The 23,825-nt window shown below is 39.2% G+C and overlaps 1 protein-coding gene across 1 annotated transcript; it reads right to left on the bottom strand.

Annotated features, from left to right (window-relative positions):
• Positions 1-10,072: 10,072 nt before the first annotated feature.
• Positions 10,073-22,320, bottom strand: LOC149832063 (protein neprosin-like). The gene is made up of 7 exons (XM_090014307.1): positions 22,116-22,320; positions 21,905-21,991; positions 15,886-16,065; positions 13,815-13,982; positions 12,302-12,355; positions 11,413-11,559; positions 10,073-10,770 (listed from the first exon to the last, which is right to left on the bottom strand). Exons 1-7 carry the CDS (start codon positions 22,251-22,253, stop codon positions 10,390-10,392), a joined length of 1,155 nt encoding a protein of 384 aa, XP_089870433.1. The 5' UTR covers positions 22,254-22,320; the 3' UTR covers positions 10,073-10,389.
• Positions 22,321-23,825: the final 1,505 nt, after the last annotated feature.

Genomic DNA, 23,825 nt, shown 5'->3' with positions numbered 1-23,825 from the left:
CGATGCAGCTATTGTAAGAAGACAGGTCACACGAAGCAGAGATGTTGGGAACTCCATGGCTGACCATATAAAGGAACATGCCAAAGGGACTCCTATGCTGCAAATCTAGCATCCATTGTTGATCTTGCAACTGCCCTGCAACAATTCAATAAAAACCATCTGGCGGCCCAGACACGTACCGATCCTACTCATGAAGACATAACAGGTATTGCATGTTATCTATCTTTCAAAAAAAAATCATGAAAAGTGGATTGTGGATACTGGCGCTTTCAAGCACATGACAGGTCAAGTATCGCAACTTAGCGATTTTAAAAACACTACAGAAAAAATTGTATCCATAGCTGATGGCAGCCAAGTTCCAGTTGAAGGAATCAGTATAACCCACTTCCTTGATAATCATGATTCGTCTACCGTCCTTTATGCTCCTAGATTTCCTGCAAACTTATTGTCTGTCAGCCGCATCACCAAAAGCCATGCTTGCATAGCTATTTTTTCAGCTAACAGTGTGATTTTTCAAGATCAAAGGACACAGATGGTGATTGGTAAAGGGACCCAACATGGTGGATTATATTTCTTAGATGATAATGCTAAGGCTCTAAGAGCCTACAACTCCAAGGAAATGAGCATGTTGTGGCATGCTAGACTAGGCCATCCCTCTCAAAAGGCTCAAAACAAACTTTTGCTTTATTTTTTAATGTGTGTGATGCCTGTGAATATGCCAAATCTTCCCGCCTGTCGTTTTCTCACCAGCATAGTAGATCAAATGTCATGTTTCAGTTGATTCATTCTGATGTATGGGGACCTGCACCAGTAACATCGTATTTGGGATATAACTATTTTGTTATATTTATTGATGATCACTCTCGTACTACTTGGATTTATTTTCTTAAGAGTAAAAGTGAAGTTTCAAAAGTTTTTTAGAATTCTATTGACTCATTTTCACTCAGTTTGACAAAAAAATTGAAGTTTTGTGGTCTGACATTAGAAGTGAATTTGTCAATTCCACTATGACTGATTTCTTTAGTAAACATGAGATTTTGACTCAACTATCATGTGTCGGGACTCCCTAACAAAATGGAGTCGCTGAACGAAAAAACCGACAGTTGCTCAATATTGCTAGAGCCATAATGTTTGAAAAGAATGTTCCAATTTTTTTTTGGCCTAAGGCCATTGGGATTGCCTGTTATCTTTCAAACTAGCTGCCCTGTTCCTCGATTGAAGGAAAAGCCCGCTGGAAATTGTTTACAATAAACACCTATCAATCTCTCACCTATGGGTTTTCGGATGTAAAATGTTTGTTCATCTTCATGCCCCAAGCAGTGATAAACTCGAGCCACGATCCGTGAAATGTGTTTTTTCTGGGATATTCAATGGTAAAAAAGGGCTACCGATGTTATGACCCTCATCAAAACAAAACTTATATTTCAAGAGACGTTCATTTTTTTGAACATGAATGTTTTTTTCAAGAAACTATTGGATACTTTGATGAACTTCAACCTGAGGGGGAGATCAGTACGGGGATCAAAGTGGCCCTTCCAAACATTCAAAATTCTGATAATATATCAATCTTTGTTTTGAATAACCCATCTAGTTCGAACCCCAATATCCAAATTGAGGATAATGTTGTGACCAATGAACTAGTTTTCACCACCAACATTGCTCCCACTAGAAGATATAATCGTATCTCCAGAATGCCTGAACGCCTAAATGATTTCTATACCTAGTTAGCCACTTCCTCACCTGAAGCTTACACATCATACCCCATACAAAATTACTTCTCCCTCAAAGGTCTTTCATCATCCTACACTGCCTATGCCCTAAATGTCTATGTTCACCGTGAACCAAGTACTTTTCAAGAAGCCAATCTTGATCCAAAATGGAGGAAATCTATGTCTGAGGAAATTCAAGCTCTAAAAAAGAATGGCATGTGGGAGATCGTCAGTCATCCGGAAGGAAAAAAACTTGTGGGATGTCGTTGGATCTTTAAAATCAAGTATAACAGCAACGATTTCATCAAATGATACAAAGCAAGACTGGTTGCGAAAGGCTACACTCAGATAGAGGGAATCGACTATACAAAAACATTTGCTCTTGTAGTAAAAATGAATTATGTCAAAATTCTTATATCAGTTGTTGCTAACAAGAATTGGAAAATGTTCCAATATGATATGAAAAATGCTTTCCTGCATGAAGATTTAGATAAAGAAATATACATGGAATTACCCCTAGGATATCAAGTCTAAGACAAGGAAAAAACTGAGTGCAGGTTAAAAAAGGCTCTTTATGGCTTAAAATAGTCACCTCATGCTTGGTTCGCTAAGTTAAGCACAACTCTTATTGAAATGGGTTTCAGACGAAGTGCAGCCGACCACTCCATGTTCGTCTTAGTATAAGGATCCAAAACTGTGATCATCCTTGTATATGTAGACGACATTATCATGACAGAAAATGATGAAGCCCTGACCGAACAAGTGAAGAAGAGACTACACCAAAAATTCAAAATAAAAGATTTGGGAGTACTAAGATATTTCCTTGGCCTAGAAATTGCCCATTCAAGCAAAGGGATATTCGTCTGTTAGAGAAAATATGTCATGGATCTACTCAAAGATACAGGGATGCTTGGCACAAAACCAGCAGACACTCTGTTTGACTCCAGCAACAAATTAAAAAAATATGATGGAAAATTTGTGGAGAATATTGGTGAGTTCCAAAGACTTGTAGGTCGACTTATTTATCTCATATACACTAGACCAGATATAACATATGCGGTCAACCTAGTGAGTCAATTTATGCATGATCCTAAAGAATGTCACCTTGAAGCAACCTACAAAATTCTCAAGTATTTAAAAGGAATGATAGGAAAAGGAATTTTGATGAAAAGGAATGGCAATTTAAACATTGTCGGATATACAGATGCAGATTGGGCCGGCAACCCAAATGATAGGAGGTCTACGTATGGATATTGCATGTTTGTTGGGAGCAACCTTGTATCATGGCAAAGTAAAAAACAGACTGTGGTTGCTTGATCTAGTGCTGAAGCCGAATACCATACTATGGCTCTTGAAACATATGAACTGATTTGGATAAAATCCCTACTTTCAGATATGAAAATTAATGCAAATGAACCTATAGAGTTAAGGTGTGACAACTAAGCTGCAATTCACATTGGAGCCAATCATGTGTTTCATGAAAGAACCAAGCACATAGAACTCAACTGCCACTTTGTTCGACAAAAAATCTAGGCTAAAGTCATCAGAACTCTCTACGTCAAAAGTCAAGATCAACTGGCTGATGTTTTCACTAAAGCCTTGGGGAAGGAGAAACACCTTAATATTATAGACAAGTTGAGACATATTGATATTTGCACACCAAGTTGAGGGGGAGATTGTTGGGATATTGATTGTTTTGAATAGGATTTGTTTTCTTATTTTCCTTATTCTTAGCCGTCTGTTACTTTCTTTATTTCTTGTGCTTATCCTTGGTTGGTTACTACCTTTAGTTGTATGGTAGTTATCCAGAAAGGTTGTGTTAGCCTATTTATTCTAAGGCTGCTATAACCACTATATGCATGAAACTCTAAGAGAAAAGGATAGTCAGTTCTCATCGTGGTCGTGGATGTAGGCATATGTCGAACCACGTATATCATGCTTTCTTTGCTTCCTTGTGTATTCTGAATGTGCGTTAACAAGAGGTGGTTGAAATCAGGCAAACAAATTTGCAAAAGAACTAGTTGACTCAAATCCCTCACCATGATAGATGGAAAGATGGTGGGGTAGAGGCTAAGGTTTTTGAAACAACCCTCCACACCCACCTCTTTGGGTAGGCTATTGGTGGGACCTCGGGCCAGTAGCCAGGGTTGTCATTGGCTCGATCGTGGGTGGTCGGTGGTAACCTATGGGCCAGATTCTAACTAATGTAAACCTCACTGGTGGCAATCGGATTAGGAGAAAAATAGAAGGAGAGTGAAAGTGGTAAAGTGGTGGTGATGGTGGACAAAGGAGGACTGGACTGAGATAGGTAAGGTGGTGTCAAATGGGTGACTGGGTTGGAGGAGGACAACGAAGAGAAGGATGGGGCAATAATTAAATGAGTGTGAGTAAACTTGCTTGGAACTTTGCGTCTGGATATGCAAGGAATATTATGATATCTTACAGCTATTATGTGAAATATTATTATTCTTGAAGGTAGTAGTCATTTTTTGCTTTAAGAATGAGTGTTTAATTTGTCCCATAATTCCATTGATGGCATGTTGGGGCATTAGAGACCATTGACTCTATTGTAAATCTAACCATTTATTTGGAGAAAACTTTACAAGTAACAAAAGTGACATTCAATATCTAAAACAAAAGAAGAGGTTAAATGTGTAATTTTAAGAGTTAATTTTTATTTTTAGAGAAGAAGAGTTAATTGGAGTTGGGTGATACAAAAGGAACTCAAGTTATTCCCTTGAGACTTACATTGTAAAGTTGCACTTAGAGTCTGTTTTGCTTTTGTTGAGTCTGATGTAAGTTGCTCGGTTCAGGTGAATCAATACCCCGAAGGGGCAGCCCGTATGCTTGAACTGTAATAGCCCTCGGGTAAAATTGTGAATGAATTAAATGTGTTGAGTTTTCTTTTGTTTACCCTCATTGTGATTGCTTCTTATGATTGCAATTCATCTCCCTCTATTCTCTCTTGCTCTCTTGCACTCTGATTACAAGCTTTCACGACTAGCAAGCGAGCTGACAAGTAGGCTTGCGATGATAAGGAAGGACTGCCGCACTGGCCCATTGAAAAAATAGGCTTGTGACAAGTGGTATCAGATCCCATTCTCAGGCTGGGGAAGAGACTCTGGAGACGGTGTCGATAGACACACTGACAAACTGTGATTTGTGAGCAAGACATTGTAGCGCCTTATAAAAACATGCGCAACACCAAAGGCAAGGCAGTTGCCAAAGCTGAGGAGATGGGTTCACCTTAGGGTCAAGAAGAGATGGTTGTAACTGTCAGTTGGTGGAAGATGTGACTTCGCACGAGGAAGCGATTTCACGCGCAGTTGAATCATTTAGTGGACTAAATGATATGGTGGTGAGCCTACAAGAGTAGGTGAACTTACAGATGGGGCAGATCACTTTGTTGACGACAACAGTGACTGACTTGCAGATTGAAGTAGGGGAGATTCAGTTGAAAAATCGCACATTGCAGCGGTCAGTGACCCTAAATAGGGGAAATGGTGAGAGGTCATCAAGGATTGATATGCCAAGACCAACAAAGTTCAATAGTTCTCGAGACAGTAAGGCCATTGAAAACTTTTTGTTCCAAGTAGAGGACTACTTGGATATTCATAATATGACACTTAAAGATCCCATGGCAAAGGCTGCAGTAGCGTTACTGGATGGTGATGCTATCGCTTGGTGGAGGCGAAAGCGCAGTGACATGGAGAGGGGTCAATGCGTGATAGACACCTTTAACGACTTAAAAATGAAGTTGCATAACTACTTCATGTCAAAGAATGTGCAGAGGCAGGCATACCAGATGGTTCGTGAGCTTAAACAAACTGGTTTGTTACAAGACTATGTTAGAACGTTCAAGATGCTCATGCTGGAGGTGCCTAACATGCCAGAAGATGACAAGTTCAACTGGTTCATTGTGAGACTTCAATCATGGGCATAATCTGAAGTGAAAATGAGCAACCCTCGGATTTTGGAAGATGCATATGTGGTGCCCAACCATTTAGTTGACACTCAGCGCAAGCCTTTCACCCCATCAACCAAAGTCGGAAAAAAGTTTGATCATAGAGGTAAGAAGGATGAGCAATGCAACAATAAAGGTGAGGCATTGACACACCATCAATCCGACAAGAAACAGAACTACCTAAAGTATAACAACAACAATAAGGGTGTGGTTGTGACATGTTGGTTTTATGGCGATAGGCATATTGCCAGGCAGAGCCCCAAGCACCTTATGAAGGACGACGGGTAAGCCATGGCAACACAAAAAGAATGCAATGATACTGAATGCAGTGACACTAAGGCTATGCAACCGCGGATGGGAGCTATGCGGGCGATTAACGCAGCTAGAAGTTACACAGTTGAAAATAGGCAGGTTAGCAAAAAATTGATGTATCTTGAAGTCATTATGAATGGAAAGTCTACTTCAACTATGGTAGACTCTGGAGCCACACACAACTTTGTCTCGCGGAAAGAGGCAAAGCGGTTGGGCTTGAATCTCAGGCCAAAGTAGAGGACCATTATTACGGTAAACTCTGGGGCCAAACCCATCCTTGGTGAAGCAAGAGATGTGGCTATCTAAGTGGGGAGTTGGGTCAGCAAAGCCAACTTCTCTGTGGTGCCCCTGGACGATTTCAAGATGATTCTGGGTATGGAGTTTTTGTGGAGCCAAAATGTTATGATGTTGCCAAAGTTTAACACATTGACGATTATAGGGACAAACATGTCCCACACAATGTAGTGTCTTACACATAAAAGGCAAGTCTTCAGTGTTATCAGCAATGCAGCTGAAAAAGGGTGTCAAGCATAGAGAGCAAACATTCTTAGTTGTTGTGCGTACAAAAGAAGGGAAGGTAGAAGCAACAGTGTCAGCAACCCTAGCCTTACTATTAGAGGAGTTTCGGGGGGTGATGCCCCTGGAATTGCCAAGGCGTCTTCCACCAAGACGTGAGGTCGACCACAAGATTGAGTTGACCCCAGAAGCGAAGCCTCCAGCAATGGTTTCATACTACATGGGACCAGCTAAGCTGAAGGAGCTGCGCAGACAACTAGATGAGATGTTGGATGCAGGCATCGTTCGTCCATCGAAAAGCCCCATTTGGTGCTCTGGCCCTTTTTCAGATGAAACGTGATGGCTCTAAAAGGTTATGTGTGGATTACCATGCTTTTGACAAAGTCACGGTGAAGAACAAGTACCCATTGCCATTGATAGCAGACTTGTTTAATCAGCTAGGCAGTGCCCATATCTTTTTCAAGTTAGATTTGCGATCAGGTTACTGGCAGGTGAGAATTGCTGAAGGTGTTGAGCTGAAGACAACTTGTGTCACCTGCTATGGTGCTTACGAATTCTTAGTAATGTCATTCAGGTTGACAAACGCTCTAGCCACGTTCATGACATTAATGAACCAGATCTTTTATCCTTACTTAGACAAGTTCATGGTAGTCTACCTGGATGATATCGTGATATATAATAGCAACATTGAGGAACATGTCGGGCACTTGCAAATAGTGTTTCAAGTGCTGAAAGAGAATGACCTTTGTGTTAAGCGAGAGAAGGGTCTTTTTGGGTAGGAGGAGATCAGCTCCTTTGGCCACATTGTGGGGCATGGTATGCTGCGTATGGATGGGCAAAAGATAAGAGTCATCCAGAAATGGGTTCTGTCAAGCAAAGTGTCAGAATCATGGTCATTTTTTGGTTTAACGAACTACTATCAGTGTTTTATTGAAGGCTATTTCCTCATTGTTGCGCCCCTCACCAATTTGTTAAAGAAAAATCGAGTATGACTCTGGACAGAAGCATGCCAAGATGCCTTTTATGGCTTTAAGAAAGCCTTAGTGAGGGAGCCAATGCTGAGTCTGTTCAATCATTCGAGACCCTTTAAAGTCCACATGGATGCCTTAGACTTTTCCATTGACGGAGTTATTATGCAAGATGGTCATCTGATCACATATGAGAGTCGTAAGATAAAGGATGCAGAGAGTCGTTATACAGTGCATGAACGTGAGATGACCGCCATTATGTATTGCCTTAGGACCTGACAGCACTATCTCTTGGGTGTCGAGTTCGTCGTTGAGACGAACAATGTAGCCACAAGCTATTTTCAGACACAAAAGAAGCTGGTGCCTAAACAAGCTAGGTGGTAGATGTTTTTGGCTGAGTTCAACTTTGCCTTGAAATACAAGGTTGGAAAGACTAATATTGTGGTGGACGCCCTGAGCCATAGAGTTGAACTGACAGTTGCACACGTGGAGCCTTCTGAAGTGCATTTGGAGGGTTCATTGCTGAGTTGCATCTGCAAAGGTACATAGCAGGATCCAACTGCACAACACCTTGTTTCTCTGATGCAGGCAGGGAAGACTCGGCGATTTTGGCTACAGGATAGCCTCCTCGTGACAAAAGGAGGATGCATCTTCGTGCCGCGGTGGGGAAGCCTCCACTGAAAACTGCTTAAGGAGTGTCATGATACACTATGGGCCGACCATCCTGGTTAGGAGCGGACCTTAGCACTCCTTGAGTGTGGCTACTATTGGCCACATATGAGGGACGACATTGAGGGGTATGTGCAGACATGCCTCATCTGCCAGCAATATAAGGAGATAAACCAGAAGATTGTCGATCTCCTTGAGCCTCTACCAATTCCAGAACGTTCTTGGGCTAGTATCTCCATGTACTTCATTGATAGTGTGTTAAAGGTAAAAGGCCTCAGTTCTATTTTGGTTGTGGTGGATCGTTTCTCAAAGTATGCCACCTTCATCCCAACTTCTAAGGAATGTCATATAGAAAAGACTGTAGAGTTGTTCGTAAAGCATGTGGTGAAGCACTGGGGCATACCAAAGTGCATTATGAGTGACCACAATGCTCGCTTTATGGGCAAGTTCTGGCGTAAAGTATTTCGGCTACTTGACTCTGATTTGTTGTTTTCAATAAGCTTTCATTCATAAATAGATGGGTAGACAGAGTGAATCAACGAGATACTTGAGCAATACCTTAGGCATTTTGTTAGTGCCAATCAGAAAAATTAGGTGAAGCTCCTTGATGTGACACAGTGTTGTTACAATCTGCAGAAGAGTGAGTCTTAAGGCCACAGCCCATTTGAGATAGCCACGGGGCAGCAACCACTAACCCCGCATACTCTTGCTGCACAAAAAAAGAGAAGGCCATTCTTCGCTTATCAATTTGTTCGCGACTGGCACGAGCAGAATGAGTTGGCAAAGGCATTCTTACACAAGGCGACAAAGAGAATGAAGAAGTTGGCAGACAAGCATTATCGGGCCGTTGGGTTCCAAGTTGAGGACCAAGTGTTGGTGAAATTATATCCAGGATGCACGGGCATCTTCCATGAGCGACACCGTGGACTACTCAGAAAGTATGAGGGACCCTTCATCATCACAAAGATGGTGGGCAAGTTGGCGTATAAGCTAGAGTTTTTCCCAGACTTCAAGGTACACCCGGTGTTTCACGTGTGCAACCTCAAGCAGTTTCATTTAGACGATAGAGATTCAGAACACAACGTGCCACAACGCGCTCCCATCATGCAGAGGGCCCCAGCAGCACAACGGGCCGAGAAGCATCTCAGTAAGATCCTTCGTCACAAGGTCAACTACATGGGCGAAGCAAAGAAATATATAGTGCAGTGGAAGGATACAACAGAACTAACGTGGTAGCCTGCATTCTGAATGAACAACCACTACCCAGCTGAACTCAAGGCTTACCATGAAACAGATAGCACCAAGGACGACGCATGATTTAAAGAGGGAGAGCATGTTCTCTTGCGACTTACATTGTAAAGTTGCGCTTAGAGTTTGTTTTGCTTTTGTTGAGTATGATGTAAGTTGCCTGATTCAGGTGAATCAATATCCTGAAGGGGCAGCCCGTATGCTTGAACTGTAATAGCCCTCGGGCAAAATTGTGAATGAATTAAATGCGTTGAGCTTTTTTTTGTTCACCCTCATTGTGATTGCTTCTTGTGATTGCAATTTTTCTCTCTCTATTCTCTCTTGCTCTCTGATTACAAGCTTTTGCGACTGGCAAGCGAGCTGACAAGTAAGCTTGCGGCGGTAAGAAAGGACCGTCGCACCACGCTGGCTCATTAAAGGTAATAGGCTCATGACACAAGCAGCCAATTGAGCAATTTCTTGGGGAGGAATGTGCTGTCAGGTAACCATTTACTTGGAGAAAACTTTATAAGTAACAAAAGTGATTAAATAATTAAAGAAAAAGGTTAAAGGTGTAATTTCAAGGCAGGGATTCAAACCAGGGCCTTCAGCTTGGGACAGGGCCCCACTTTCCACGTGAGATACCACCTCGATGGTAGAGGTAAGAAGAAGAAGAATTAATTGGAATTGGGTGATACAAAAGTAACTGAATCAGCCAATCAAGCAATTTATTAAGAAACATAACAAGCAATTGGAATTAATTCCATGTATCTTTGCAACATAACAAGCAAAATAACATTTATTAAGAAACATGATAACGGGAGAAGAGAACACTATTATCTACTGACAACTCCAAGGGAGCTTAAGTATGCTATAGCTGATTAACAGCTCAACTAAACGAGCTGATCGTATGATCAGCGGGCAACAACGAGCTTATCCGCAGATAAGCGGGCAAACAACGAGCTGATCCTCAGAGCAGTATCATTACTAATTGCTTATATTTAGCAGTAATGGTGAGACCTTGTTAAGGGCAGTTAGCATTTCTGCCAGGGCCACCGAAGTAGAAGACGTATCCATTTGAAGGTGTGATGCCAACATCCTTGAGATCGTAGCAGTTGGGGTTGGTAACGATTGGGAAAGTGTTGGCAGTTGGTAGGACAAACCTATTGGCAGCATTCACACCGTAGACCCTTTGGAAATAGCTTGATACGCCCGAAGCACCTTCACTAGGGAAATGGCCGCTTCCCATCTCAGTGGCAGCATGAAGAGGGCCTGGTGATCTGGAGACCTCCCCTCCCCAGGTCAGTCTGGATGCTCCATTTGCAAGATTAGTGAAAAGACTACCGGGCCAGTACCCAACGTTTATGCCATTAAAACTCAGCCACCAATTGCCTGTTGCAGCATCCTAGGGCCACGAAAATATATTCAAAAGTTTGTTTTTTCGACAGAGAAAGCATGGATGAGATAACCACAAGGTAGTGATTTTTTGTGAAATTTTGTTTTGTGGAGGAGTAATTTTTTCATGCCAAAAATGAGAGGGAGGGTTGGGTACAATGTGATTGTACACTTCTAGTGTGCTGCTGCACCTGATCACCCTCCATCTTCGGGGAAGATGAATGTAATGTGATTGCACACTTTTAATGTGCCGCTGCACCTGATCTCCCTCCATCTTTGGGACAGGGTTTGTCAGTTGTGGGGCCCAACAAATGATGAAGGGCCATCAGGTGTGCAATCACATTGCACCTGATCTTAATTCAAGGAAGATGCATGGCCAACCGCATGCCAATGTCTTGGCAGCAAATTTTTTTTTTCAGCAAAAGGCTTCCATTTCTTGAAAAATGTTTTTGATATATCTCAATCAAGTGCAGGCATGAAAGTTTCTGGATCTAGATTGTTTATCAATCTGATTTATACATCAGAATTGTGATGTTATGTGCTATCGTGCAACTAAAGATATGTCAAATAAAATGAGGGGAACCACACTGGCTTGATGATGAGTAAAAAGGGATTGATAGTGTGCCTGTGCTTCTCGAATTAGTGCACTTACTTTGAAGATAACAAGGTCGATATAAAATTGTTGGCCTTGATATGTTGAAACAGGGGATATCACACCGCCAGTCAGCACTGTACTACTCACTTGAACGAATCCCGCACACCGAAGGTTGTAGCATCCAGTGGTCTTGTATGCATCTCTCTGCAATTTTTGAGCATCACGTTAGAAGACAAGGTTCGATACATGCACGAGCTGATACAAAAATGCATTTTTAAATCAGCCATCACATAGTGTATCAACCATGCAACTTTAACCATTTAATCAGGCAACGATCCTTGGAACATTTGACCGTATAGTGGCTCATGCAGACTCAGGCCTTCCACACACACACACACACACACATATATGTATATATAGGAAAACCGGTAACATCGGATGGGTTTTCCATTAGCGCATTCATGACTGCATGCTCAGGGTGAAAAAAAAATGGGAATTACTTGCAGCTGCAGTTAATTCCTGTTTTAACTTAAAAAAATTACCGCGCTGATCTGCGTGTGATCAGCAGCATCCAATAACAGTGGAAGATTTGCTTGTCCACTGTTCTGCACTTTATATATATATATATATATATATATATATATATATATATATATAGAGAGAGAGAGAGAGAGAGAGAGAGAGAGAGGGGGGGGGGGATTATGTAGGTTTACACGCTCTTGGATTAAAGGAGCCTAGCTTAAATTATCAAAACAATTTTAGGATGCATTTATATCTAATTTTATAAACTAAAATTCTTCAACAATGTTGCCTCTTGTTTGACTTGGTTTTTTCTCAGAAAGGACATAGGGTTACTCCTGAAAGTAGCAACAAAAAGTTTGTCCTCCATAACAGGTGCACACACACACACACACATACAGTGTATAAAAAGTGGGGTACTACTCACCGTCCAAAATGTGAATAACCTTGTTTGAGCGTCCCCATTATTATTTGGATATACCTGGCATGAGCATAAAAATGATATATTTAGTGCATGGATGCACACAAATAGATATCTAGACACTCACATGAATGCATGAAACTTACAAGATATGTATACCCGTCTATGGTTCCCATTCAAAATGATGGTCCATCAAACACAATTTGGTGGTGTAGGTGGATCGGGACATTGATCTAAAATTACAAAGCTTTTGGGATAGTTCAAAATCTTTGCTTTATGAGAGCAGATCAAGTAATTTAAAACGTTAATTTTTTCTATTATTAATTTTTTATTAAACCACAACTTTGGTTTGGACGTCTTGTTACAGGCTGCATCTGCTCCTCGAGTACTCGTCCCTACCCACCGGAGACAGTTTCATGTTGGCTTCGGCCTTGTGACAAAGGGGCACACACCCTGGATATTGAACTCTTGATGTCCTTCAACACCTTAAGCTGACCCACCTAGCCAAGTGTGCCGAGCCCTTTAAGTCCAGCATTTTTATGAGTCAGTAGAGAACTTCTATACAAGTCATGGCAACTGTCCTTATGACTGATAAATGAGCTAAATTAATGAATAGAGAATGCATTCTTCAAGCATAGCTTGTTTTGTGTAATATATACCAGCTTGAGATTGAGCCTGAACGTACCTCATCACTAGCTAGCTGGCTTATTTGTGAAAAGCAAACAGGAACAAGGAAAAGAATTGGAACTAGTCCGGCCTATCATTTGACGGGCCGGGCTGGATATCTAGGTGGTTTGGATTCGTGCGTTTCAGATATGTGACCAACTGTGAATCCATTTAGTTGGATCTGGTAGCCGAAGATAGATCCAATAATTGACCTGGTTTCAGTATTGAACAGCTTTGCATCCGAATCTGAATCCAACTCGGAATCCCATTATGCAAAATCCAATTAGGTAGGATTCAGTACTGCTTGGTTATATTCAATCTCAACAGCAAATCTCACTTGGAACTTTGTGAGAGTGGGGACCACACACATCTAGGTATCAAGTGAGGTGTGATGGGGATTAAATATAACAATTAGGTTATACCCTGCGACCCGATTTCAATTCTTTCTGTTTACACCAATGTTGTCAGTATCAGTATGGACCTGAATAGTTTTGGCCACCAATTCAGCTGTATCTGCCGATACCGATACCCAAGTGAATCGTTCTGTATCGGCCCAAAAATAATAATTATTACTTGTCAATCATAGTGTCACAGGCATAGAATTTTTCGCAAACCCGCAACGCTCCAGAAGGCTCAGTCCGGGACACATAGCATGACATGTGTTAAAACCATTAAAATAATTTAACAAATATTTTTTGGTATTTTTTACATTTATCAAAAAATAGCCGATTCAGACTTGCAGCGTATCGATTTTCTGCGATGGACAAAATATGGTTACTAAAACGTGCTCTGCAATGCAATAATCCCACTTATCTAAATAAAATTAAGAAACCATAATAGTAAAAATGCTTACCTGCCAACCAGCTTCAATAGTGTTAAGATCTCCTGTGTCATAGTTGCCATTTTCAACCCAGAGCTGAGCCAAGCTGAAGTCTCCTCTTCCTATCTCCGTCCGCGGGTTCCAAACATTCAAGGATGCTTTAGATCCATAGAACGTCCCAGGTGTTCGCAATATAGCATACTATGATGGCCCAGCAGAGAGAGAACCTTCAGAAATGTGTGCCAAAGAGAGGGGGGAGGATTGCTTCCGCAGGGGTATAGGTTCTTTTATCAAAAACCTTGTCCTACTTTGCTAGAACCCTAGGACATCAATAGTTTCACCTCCTGGTGTTGCCTTGCGTCCAAAAAAATCGACTCTCTAACTGAATAGGCATCTCTAACGGGGCTTATCCCTAAAATGAGATTAGATTTTTAAAAACCAATTTGATAAAAGTAAAATACAGTGAAAAGGCAGTTTGAATAGAGATAACACAAAGGTTATCTCATCCATTGCAGTTAAGATGAATAGGCCCAACTCACCTCATATGCATGTGCCCCACAGAGAAGGCACCATGGCCACAACTCACAAATGTAAGCCAACATACTACCCCACATAATCAAATGATGAAGACATTGTTATCTTGCATAAAACAGAAAAAACAGTGTAATTATTTTTTTTCTGTTTGGTAATTATTTGAGGAGAAGCCACCATTATGGTTTGGACATCCATGAAAAAAGCCTAGGTGCCATATTGACTATAGCAGGGTTTCCACACATTTCCTATGTTATCCTTATCTTTATACTCCTCTTTGGGATTTCATTGATGCAACTTGTTTAAATCAAATCGGACTCCATAGATGTGATCTGCATTGTCCATTTAATGAAGATCAACATTTGAATTTCCAGAATCTAACTTGTTTGTTGGATTTTTTGGTAATTCAAAAATCGGTTGAGAAAATACAAAATTTTGATATTTAAAAAACCATATTTTTTCATGAAAATGTATGATCTTTTATTAAACCAACCTTGCATGCTGAATCCATCTATGAGGTCAGATTTGATCGGCATCAATTATAAGATCTCAAAGGGGGTATGTAGGTGGGGGATGACATAGAGATTCCACTCATCCCCTATCTTTGTACCCTTCCTTGGGATTTTATTGATGTAAGCTCTTAACAAATATCGCAAGAAATTGCTTGAAAGTAATTTAAAACAACAATTTCTCATGAGATTTTCAAAGCGTGCCAAATATCGCAAGATTTACATTTTTAACAGATATTTATCGTAAAAAAGCCTGAGATTTTTATTTTTAAATGTATTTTATTTATATTTTCTTCTGAAAATATTTTTTTATATTTTTTATTGCTAAAATGCAAGATTTATAAAAAAATTCAAAATCTCCCGAGTTTTTAACTGCCGATATTTGGCCGTTTTTAACTTTTATCATTATGGATGCAAGTCGTTTTGATCAAAACAAACTCCACAGATGTGAACTACACCATTCATTTATTGAAGATCAACATTTAAATCGCTGAAATCTGACTTGTGTACAAGATTTTTTGGCAATTCAAAAATCAACTGTTGTCAAAACATAAAATTTTATGATTTAAAAAAACAGATTTTTCTTTGAAAATTACAATCCAAGGGTGGATTCTTAACAAATCGACTATGCTAAATTCATCTATAGAATCAGATTTGATAAAAAAAAATACCATAAGATTTAAGAGGGGTACGAAGATAGGGTATGGCATAGATGAAGAGTGGAACCAACTGAGGGATGTATACCCATCAAATTAGTGACGTCATTTAGCTTGAACACCTTAAGCTCATGCACCTAGCCAGGTGTGTGGAGCATTTGTAGGCAAAACAAGTATAAATCTGCTTAACCAACGGGGAGCTCCACTTGTTTGGTAGGAGCAAAACTTAGTGCATGTCACCTTGTGTTGGGACATTGAAAGTTCGAACCCCAATGGTATGAGTTGTATAACGGGTGGGGGTCCGCCTAACCTCAGCTTTCTTTGTCGAAAAAAAAAAGAAGTATAAATCTGCTTAAAGAAAGCAAGAAAGAAGACTGGAAATTACAAAGTCGAGTTCCTTGTTCAGACCTCATGAACATATGGTCCGAGTTGATCATATTTGGATATAGGTTCTTGATCGTTTGGAGCACTAAGGATGGGTATGGTCCCAAGTGGGCAGCTTCCGCTTCTTTTCCATGGCTGGTGCATTGAAATTGAGGAAACATTATTCCCTTCCACTAGCCCACTTGGATGGTAACTTGGTTCCATCTGCACAAACAATTAATTTGATATCAATATGTACCATAGGAAGTGTCTTAATTTGGAAGATGTTGTATAGCTTTCTTTGTATCCAAAATGATACATGAAATGCATAATTTGATAGTTTTGCTTGAATTAAATTACTAATTGTGTTGATTTTGGTTATGATAATGATTAGCATAATGCATTAACACTGATAAGCACGTTGTAGAGTTTTTAAAATTTGAATGTCTTGGGAATTTTATCGCTCACTAAGTGTTCGGTAAAATGCCTACGTGAGACCGAATTTTAGAATTGAATATGATTTCTAACAAAGTTTCAAAAGGATTTTAAATACCGTATATGCATGTTTGAAGCTATGCATGTTTGAAGCCGTCTTTCGAAACATGTTTTATACATGTTATTACAAACACAGAGTTTGTGAGAATAAGCACTGAGTACGGACTAGTTGAACCACAGCTAAACAGAGATCAGTTAGGAATTAACACTTAGATTGTGTTTGTTTGATGAGAGAAAATGCTCTTATAAATAATAAAATAGTAATTTTAAGCTATGAGTGCAGGATTTTCCAATGATTAAAAAATCAATGGCCATAAAATTACTAAAATTATATTATTTAAATGATCATTTTCTCACATCAAATAAACACAATCTAAGTGATAATTCCTATCAAAACGACCATGTTGTATCCATCTACAAGGTCAAATTTGATTAAAACAACTTGTATGCAATAACACCAATGGGGGCTCTGCTTGTCTGGTAGGAGCAGCTAGTGCAAGTCACCTGGTGTTGGGATGTTGCAGGTTCAAAAATCAATGGTATATTATAATTTCATAAAAAATAAAAGAGAGAGCAAGTATATAAAGAAGAAACTTACAAAGATGGATTGACTGGAAGCAATTAAGGTTTATAGAGACCCAATTTGCATAGGTCCATAAAAGCCTAGACCAAACGGAAGGCAGGAACCCATTAAGGCTCAAACGGGCACCACCAACAAGGGTTGCCTGTGTCACTAGCGTCCCAACATTCTTGGATGCATTGAGCCTAACTATTGGTCAACCATCAAAACATTTAAAAAAAATAAAAGCTTTTTAAGTAGTTTTATGAGGTACAAATAGGGATGGCAGTGGACCGGGGGAAAGCAGGGCCCCACCCCGCCTCGCCCCGTTTGGACCGGGGATGAAGGGTATTAAACGGGGATGGAGGCGGGGGTGGAGGATAAAATCCATCCCCGCCGCGGAGGCGGGGCGGGGGTGGACATGCACTTTTCCCCGCCCCGCCCCGCCCCGTCCCGTCCCCGCCACGATCCCCGCCTAATCCCCGCCCCAACCCCGCCCCGACCACTTTTCCCCGCAATATCCCCGCCCCGCCCCGCCTCATCCCCGCTTGGACCGGGGATGAAGGGTATGAAACGGGGATGGAGGCGGGGGTGGAGGATAAAATCCATCCCCGCCGCGCGCGGAGGCGGGGCGGGGGTGGAGGATAAAATTTTGAGGCGGGGCGGGGGACGCCGCCCCACTGCCATCCCTAGGTACAAATTTGTCCAAAAATAAATAATAATAAGTTTAGTCAAAATCAAAACAAGATCAGATTGACCCAATCTAAATTTAATTCCAAGGTTTAAAGTTTAATTGACAAGCCCCTTGAGAGCTTTCTCTTTAAGATAACTCTCTACGTTTTAAACTCAAAGTGCTTTCTAAAAATGTTCAATGTGGGACTAAATACTTTTCATACAGTGGATTCTTTTCTAATGTATTTAAAAAAAACTAGGTAAAAAAAAAAGAATATTTTGACAAAGATCTTGATTCAAAAAGAGCATGATTTCGAGCCAAATAATAACAAATTTAGGGATGTCTGGATTGCAATCACTCTAAGCATGAGATATTAACAAATTTGTACTCTCTCTAGGCTATGTCACATGGATACTCCATTTTGATTTTAGTGTAGTATTTTTCTTATATGTAAATCATATTGGAAACTTCATAAAAATGGTTGCATCCTATTATCATCTATGTATCATGTAACACAACTTCTAGGGTTGAAATTTAGAGAATTCAGTGAATTAGAATCTATTGTCACGGAAAAATTTTCTGACCATTTAATTTCCAACTAAAAAGATGAATTTAGTGGAATTGAATACCAGTTCAAGTGAATCCTCGAATTTGGATGCACTCTTTGGGGTGTTTTTTTTTTTCTTTGAAAGTCAAGCTGGGGTTAGGCAGACCCCACCGGTTATTATTCAATATACCGTTGGGGTTTGAACCTACAACGTCCCACCACAAGGAGATGTGCACAGACAGCTCCTACCAACCACGCTTACCTAGAATAGTTGTGATCATTATGGATTTGGGGGAGAGGGAAAAATCCACAGCTTGGATCTCAAATACATGCTTAGAAGATGCTCAAATCTACTCAAACCAGACGTTGCTAGCTCTTAAGACCATGACATAAAAGAAAAAATAATAATATTATGATAAGAGGGAAAGAAGGAGACAGAAAATACAATAGGGACCCTCTAGGGGTTAGTTTGAATGAAATGTCTTTTTTATTTTATTTTTATTCATAGCACTCACAAGCATTATAAATTTATGATCCAAATATGAGATAACAAATCAAATCACGAGTAAAGCAAAAGAGCTCAATTTATTAGGAGAATCAAAGTTACCGGAAACTTTTAGATATTTGAGAAGCATCGGTTCCAAAAACTCAATTTAGAAATACGATACTACTCGCTTTCAAAACTCGAAAAAAAATCTTGATTCTTCCACGTTTCTCCTATGCTTTTTACCTGTTTTATAATGTTTCCGATATGCTTTTTTTACACTCTTTTTTTGTTTTTATATATTTTTTTTGCACTTGTTTTCTTGTTTTCCATGTGTTCTCTCTCATGCTTTTCACTCACTTCTCATGTTCTTTCTCTTAGTAACCATCACTTTAAATTTTAACAAAAAATTAATTATCACACTAAAAAATTAATCACTTTATTTTAGTTTTTATTCATGTTTAACTGGATTTTTATATTGTTTTTTTATTTATATTTTGCCTTCAAATTGATTCCTCGTTTCTCACTTTCTACAAATTTTAAAATGTCTTGCTTCTCACTTTAGCTTCCTATACCGAAGAACCTTTTGGAGATCTTTTCAATCCTCCTAGAAAGGAATCAGATGAACCTTCTTTCTCTTGCCCTTCTATCAAGTTAAGTGTCTGAGAGCTCAAATAAGAGGGGAAGTAAATCAGGGAAGCTGATTTCGAATTTCAAGTGAATTGATGACTTGCAATTTATGCAGTCAAAAAAACCTTTAATTTGTAATATCTAAAATCCAAGCTCTCTCTTTCTCTCTCTCTCCAATAATGATGCATACAACATCAATATCAATATGGATGGCAGTGGACCGGGGCGAGGGCCGGGACCGGGGACAAGGTCTTCACCCCCGTCCCATCTCAAAATTAATTGGCCCTCCATCCCCGCACGGGTTTTGATTTTAACTTTCATTCTCGTTTTCATCCCCGTTTCATGTCTTTCACACCCAATCCAAATAGGACGAGGCAGGGCGGGGCTCCATTTTCCCTCTGTCATCATTCCTAAAGAGTATTTTAGCATTTTATTAACAGAGATCGGGGCAAGGCTGAGCGGGAGAAAGCGTAAGTCCATCCCCGTACGGGTTTTGATTTTAACCTTCATCCCCGTTTCGTGTCTTCCATCCCCGCTCCAAACGGAACGAGGCAGGGTATGGCTCTGTGTTTTCCCCCGATCCATTACCATCCCTAAGCATCAATTTATTCTTCGATGTACTTTACCACATATTTTAAAACAATAAAATTACCACCGAGGTGGTATCCCATGTGGTAAGTGGGGTTCTGTGCCAAACCGAAGGCCCAGGTTCGAATCCCTCTGCCACATGAGGCTTAAGAGATATGGTAGGGGTCTGTGTAACCTCAGTTTGCCTATAAAAAAAAATCAATAAAAATTGAAAAAAAATCAAAATCTAGCATAAATTTCTATATAATAGGTAATTTTGGGCAAATATGTAATTTTGGAGGGTAAAAGTAAGATAGGTTTCATCTATAATTTCTTAAAAAGTTAGGGGTTTATCACAAATATTTGTAAATCGATGTGTCTAAAAAAATTCACTGCCCATAAATAAATCACCCTAAATTTCCTATTAAAGAAGAGCAAGAACGAAGGATTTGGACCGCACCAGAATATAACCGTAAAAAAGGGTTTCTGATATGCTAACTGTATCGTTACGGCAGGCAGAGCCAGTGCGGTTAGGTCTCTCATCTTGGGGGCGGTTTCTCCGTGTAACTATCAAAATAAAAATGTATTTTAAACCTGTGATTCTGAATCACATTTTACTTGAAAATGAATGAATGATATTGCACTCATTGATATAGCATGCATATTTGAACTAAGTTTGCTCATGTGCACAGATAACGAACACAAAAATGTGTGGTTAAGCATCAGGTATGGATCTGCACATTCCTACTCACCTACAACATTTCCAACTAGAGCAAAATGTATATAAGTTGGGTTACAAAAGACTACGTTACCCAAGGGATGGGTCCAGATCAATTAAAGAGGGTGGATCAGGCTCTCCTTAACGAATAAATTTTTATGCCTTTCAGAAGCTTATCCATTCCGATTAAAGGATTCAAACCTCCTTTCTTTGAAGCTCCCATGGATTTTGTGTGTATGTGTGTTTTTATCGAAAAAACATGATCAAAGTATTGTTTCATAGCAAATCGGTCATGATGGACACATCTATAAGGTCAAATTTTTGAAAAAGCAACCCTAAAACACCATTTCTCTTATGGTAGGCATATATATATATATATATATATATATATATATGTGGGGGGGGGGGGTAACTAGAATATGTAAACCAGCAAAAATAATAAACTAGTATGCATGGAGATTTTTATAGTTTATTTGTTTATTTTTTTATAAAATTCCATCATACGAATGTGATCTAGATGCACGGTTTTATAAACACGGACTCTTAGATCATCTGACTACGATGTATAAGAATAATTTTTTAAGGCTTGAAAATCAATGTCTCAGAATTTTCATAAATATTCAAGCATACAAAATCACATTTCTTGTTCTTATTATGATGATCCAATAGTTAGATTTGCAAAAAACCCTATAAAAATCTTGGTTCATAATAATAGTTTATATATTTTGTTGGTTTGCATATTTTAGTTATATATATATATATATATATATATATATATATATATATAGAGAGAGAGAGAGAGAGAGAGAGAGAGGGGGGGGGGGTAAGTGTTTTCAGCCTAACACTTTTTGAGCCTCACGCTAGCCTATTGGGCGCTTTGGAAGGATTTTTTCTATTTTATTTTAAAATCTGACCATAAAGATGTGATTGACATGCTTGATTTTATAGGAATCTACTCTTGGCAATTCTGACAGTTTTTATAAGATTTAAAAATAAAAGGTCAGATTTTTTTTAAAATATTTAATGCTTTAAAATCATCTTTTTTTATTAAAAAATCATGATCCAAGTGTCATTTCTTAGATCATGCCGAACACATCTGCAGGGTCAGATTTGTGAAAAACAACTTGAAAACCCTATTTGCTGATGGCTGGCTTATGGTAAGCTCAAAAAGTGTTAGACAGCTACCACTTTTTGTATATATATATATATATATATATATATATATATATATATATATATATATATATATATATATATATATGTGTGTGTGTGTGTGTGTGTGTGTGTGTGTGTGTGTCAACATGTGAAAATCATGAACAAAAAACATCCATATGAGGCAAAAAAAAAAACTTACTAAAAGAGAAAACAGAAAATCAAAGAAGAAACTAAACCTGGATTGTGTGGTTCTTAAGTGCTGGGTGGCCAAACGCAGGTTGACTATAAATATCTACACAATCGATCAGGTCTCCATCTTCACTCTACATGCAAAAAAATTATGTTGAAACCAGTTATAAACTTTAATTTTTATAACTGGAACAAATTTTGTTTGTCAATCTATCAAAGAACATCATGAAAGGTGATAATATTGCATATAATCGTTACCTGGATGGTTCTGAGAGGAGGCTTTTCAGGATATAATCTTCTTCTAAAACCATCCTTTGATAAATCTCTTCCGACGCATACTGTCACATTCAAAACAAGTACAAGGAAAAGTATCAACTGTTTCTCTCGTGAACCCATGAATTATAGTCTAAGTGTGCAATGCTCTGTGTGTCGTCTAAATGGGAGTTAAATGGGAGTGTTATATAAATTGGGTTTATATAGATTTCGAATATGGACTTGATGCATATTGTCACACTAAATACTTGATAAACACGTAGAAAAGAAAAATGGGATCTGCACTTTTCTAATAATTTCGTGATGAGAAGTGAGGACGAACGTAATCCACGTATGCATTTTCTACATTTAATAAGTTTGGTGTGATGTGTTCTCGATTTTTAATTTTTTATGTGATATGTGTTGGCACTTGACTTGACTTTTATAGGTCACATTGCGGGTCAAGCCTAGGCCAGTGTGGCCCAATTTGTAGAACTTGTGGAAAAGTTGCTCGCATATTTATTACTTTTAATTATTTGGAATCAAATTCTTACTTCATGCTTTTTTTTTTTGTCTCAATTAATAGGAGCCATGCAAAGAAATTGCAATTGATTTTTATTTTTTTTCAAAACCTGCATTTAATGGTCAAGGGGTTAGGGAGGCCCTAGCTGTGATTTGTACACAAAAAATCACTCGTCTATCTGTCGATGGACATGACCCTTCTTGCATGCCACAAATAACCCATAAAAAAGAAAATCCTAAAACAAAATGAGAGGTAGCCAACCAACTTCTAAAAGAGATATAATTGACTGTATTGATCTTTGTAGCTACACCACCTATGAAATTTAAAAAACATAAAAGAATCATATATTTTGTCTAACCTTGTTATTGCCAAGGTTGTCAACATACTTGAGTCCAAACCGTTAGGTCTCCTTAGGGGTTTCAAGCATGAAGCAAGGAGTATATGCATAATTTTAGCATATCTAAGCATGATAGAATATATTTTAATACTAAAACAAACCATTATAAAATTCATGCATCCACTCAAAATAAAATAGTTTTCAAACTACTCTACACTCTAATCCTAGAGTCACAGGATTGGGTGCAATATGATTACACAAAAATTTGTGCATTAAGCATCCATCACCCTCCATCAGGTCTTGGGTCCCACACCTGAGAGGTCCTGTACCTAAGATTGAGGGTGATCAGGTTTGTACAATCATATTGCACCTGGTCTTTTCACGTAATCCTACCATCCACAACTCTAATGTAAATGAAGGTATTAATTTGTGCTTCAACTTTAAATGGTTACTTGGGAAGAGGAGGGTGGTGTATGTTCGCCCCCGATGATTCACTGAATCCCACGTTTGTGTTCGGGTGGTCGAATGAGCGCCACGTATTCATGCATATGGGGCTCGTATGCCTGTGTATGTTGACATACCTTTGCATCGGACTCTGGTGTTGTTGCAAAGACTTAATCACCCTTACTTGCTTTTCTTGCCCTGAAATGACAGTTCGATGAAATGACAAAAATATCCTCCATTCAAAAGCTGTGAAACGATCATTCGAGAAAAGGACAAAAAAGTCCTCCATTCAGAAAGTTTGATGTTAACTATTTAAAGTGGAGACGTTCCCTATTCATTAAACTCCTGCGCCATCTGCTGTAACAGTAGCTCCCATTATCAACCCAAACTTGGTCTTCGTCTCCAGTCGAGT

Source organism: Nuphar pumila, chromosome 7, assembly GCF_984573655.1.
Source record: "Nuphar pumila chromosome 7, dmNupPumi1.hap1.1, whole genome shotgun sequence".
Lineage (NCBI taxonomy): Eukaryota > Viridiplantae > Streptophyta > Magnoliopsida > Nymphaeales > Nymphaeaceae > Nuphar > Nuphar pumila.
The sequence above is the reverse complement of the archived record's forward strand: the minus strand, read 5'-3'. Positions and strand labels throughout refer to the sequence as shown.

Coding starts and splice junctions, on each gene's coding strand:
- LOC149832063 (XM_090014307.1), bottom strand. CDS start 22,253: ATGGGTTCACGAGAGAAACAGTTGATACTTTTCCTTGTACTTGTTTTG. Junction 13,983..15,885: donor TCGGACCATATGTTCATGAG/GTCTGAACAAGG, acceptor GGGCCATCATAG/TATGCTATATTGCGAACACC. Junction 12,356..13,814: donor CTATTGAAGCTGGTTGGCAG/GTAAGCATTTTT, acceptor TGCTCATGCCAG/GTATATCCAAATAATAATGG.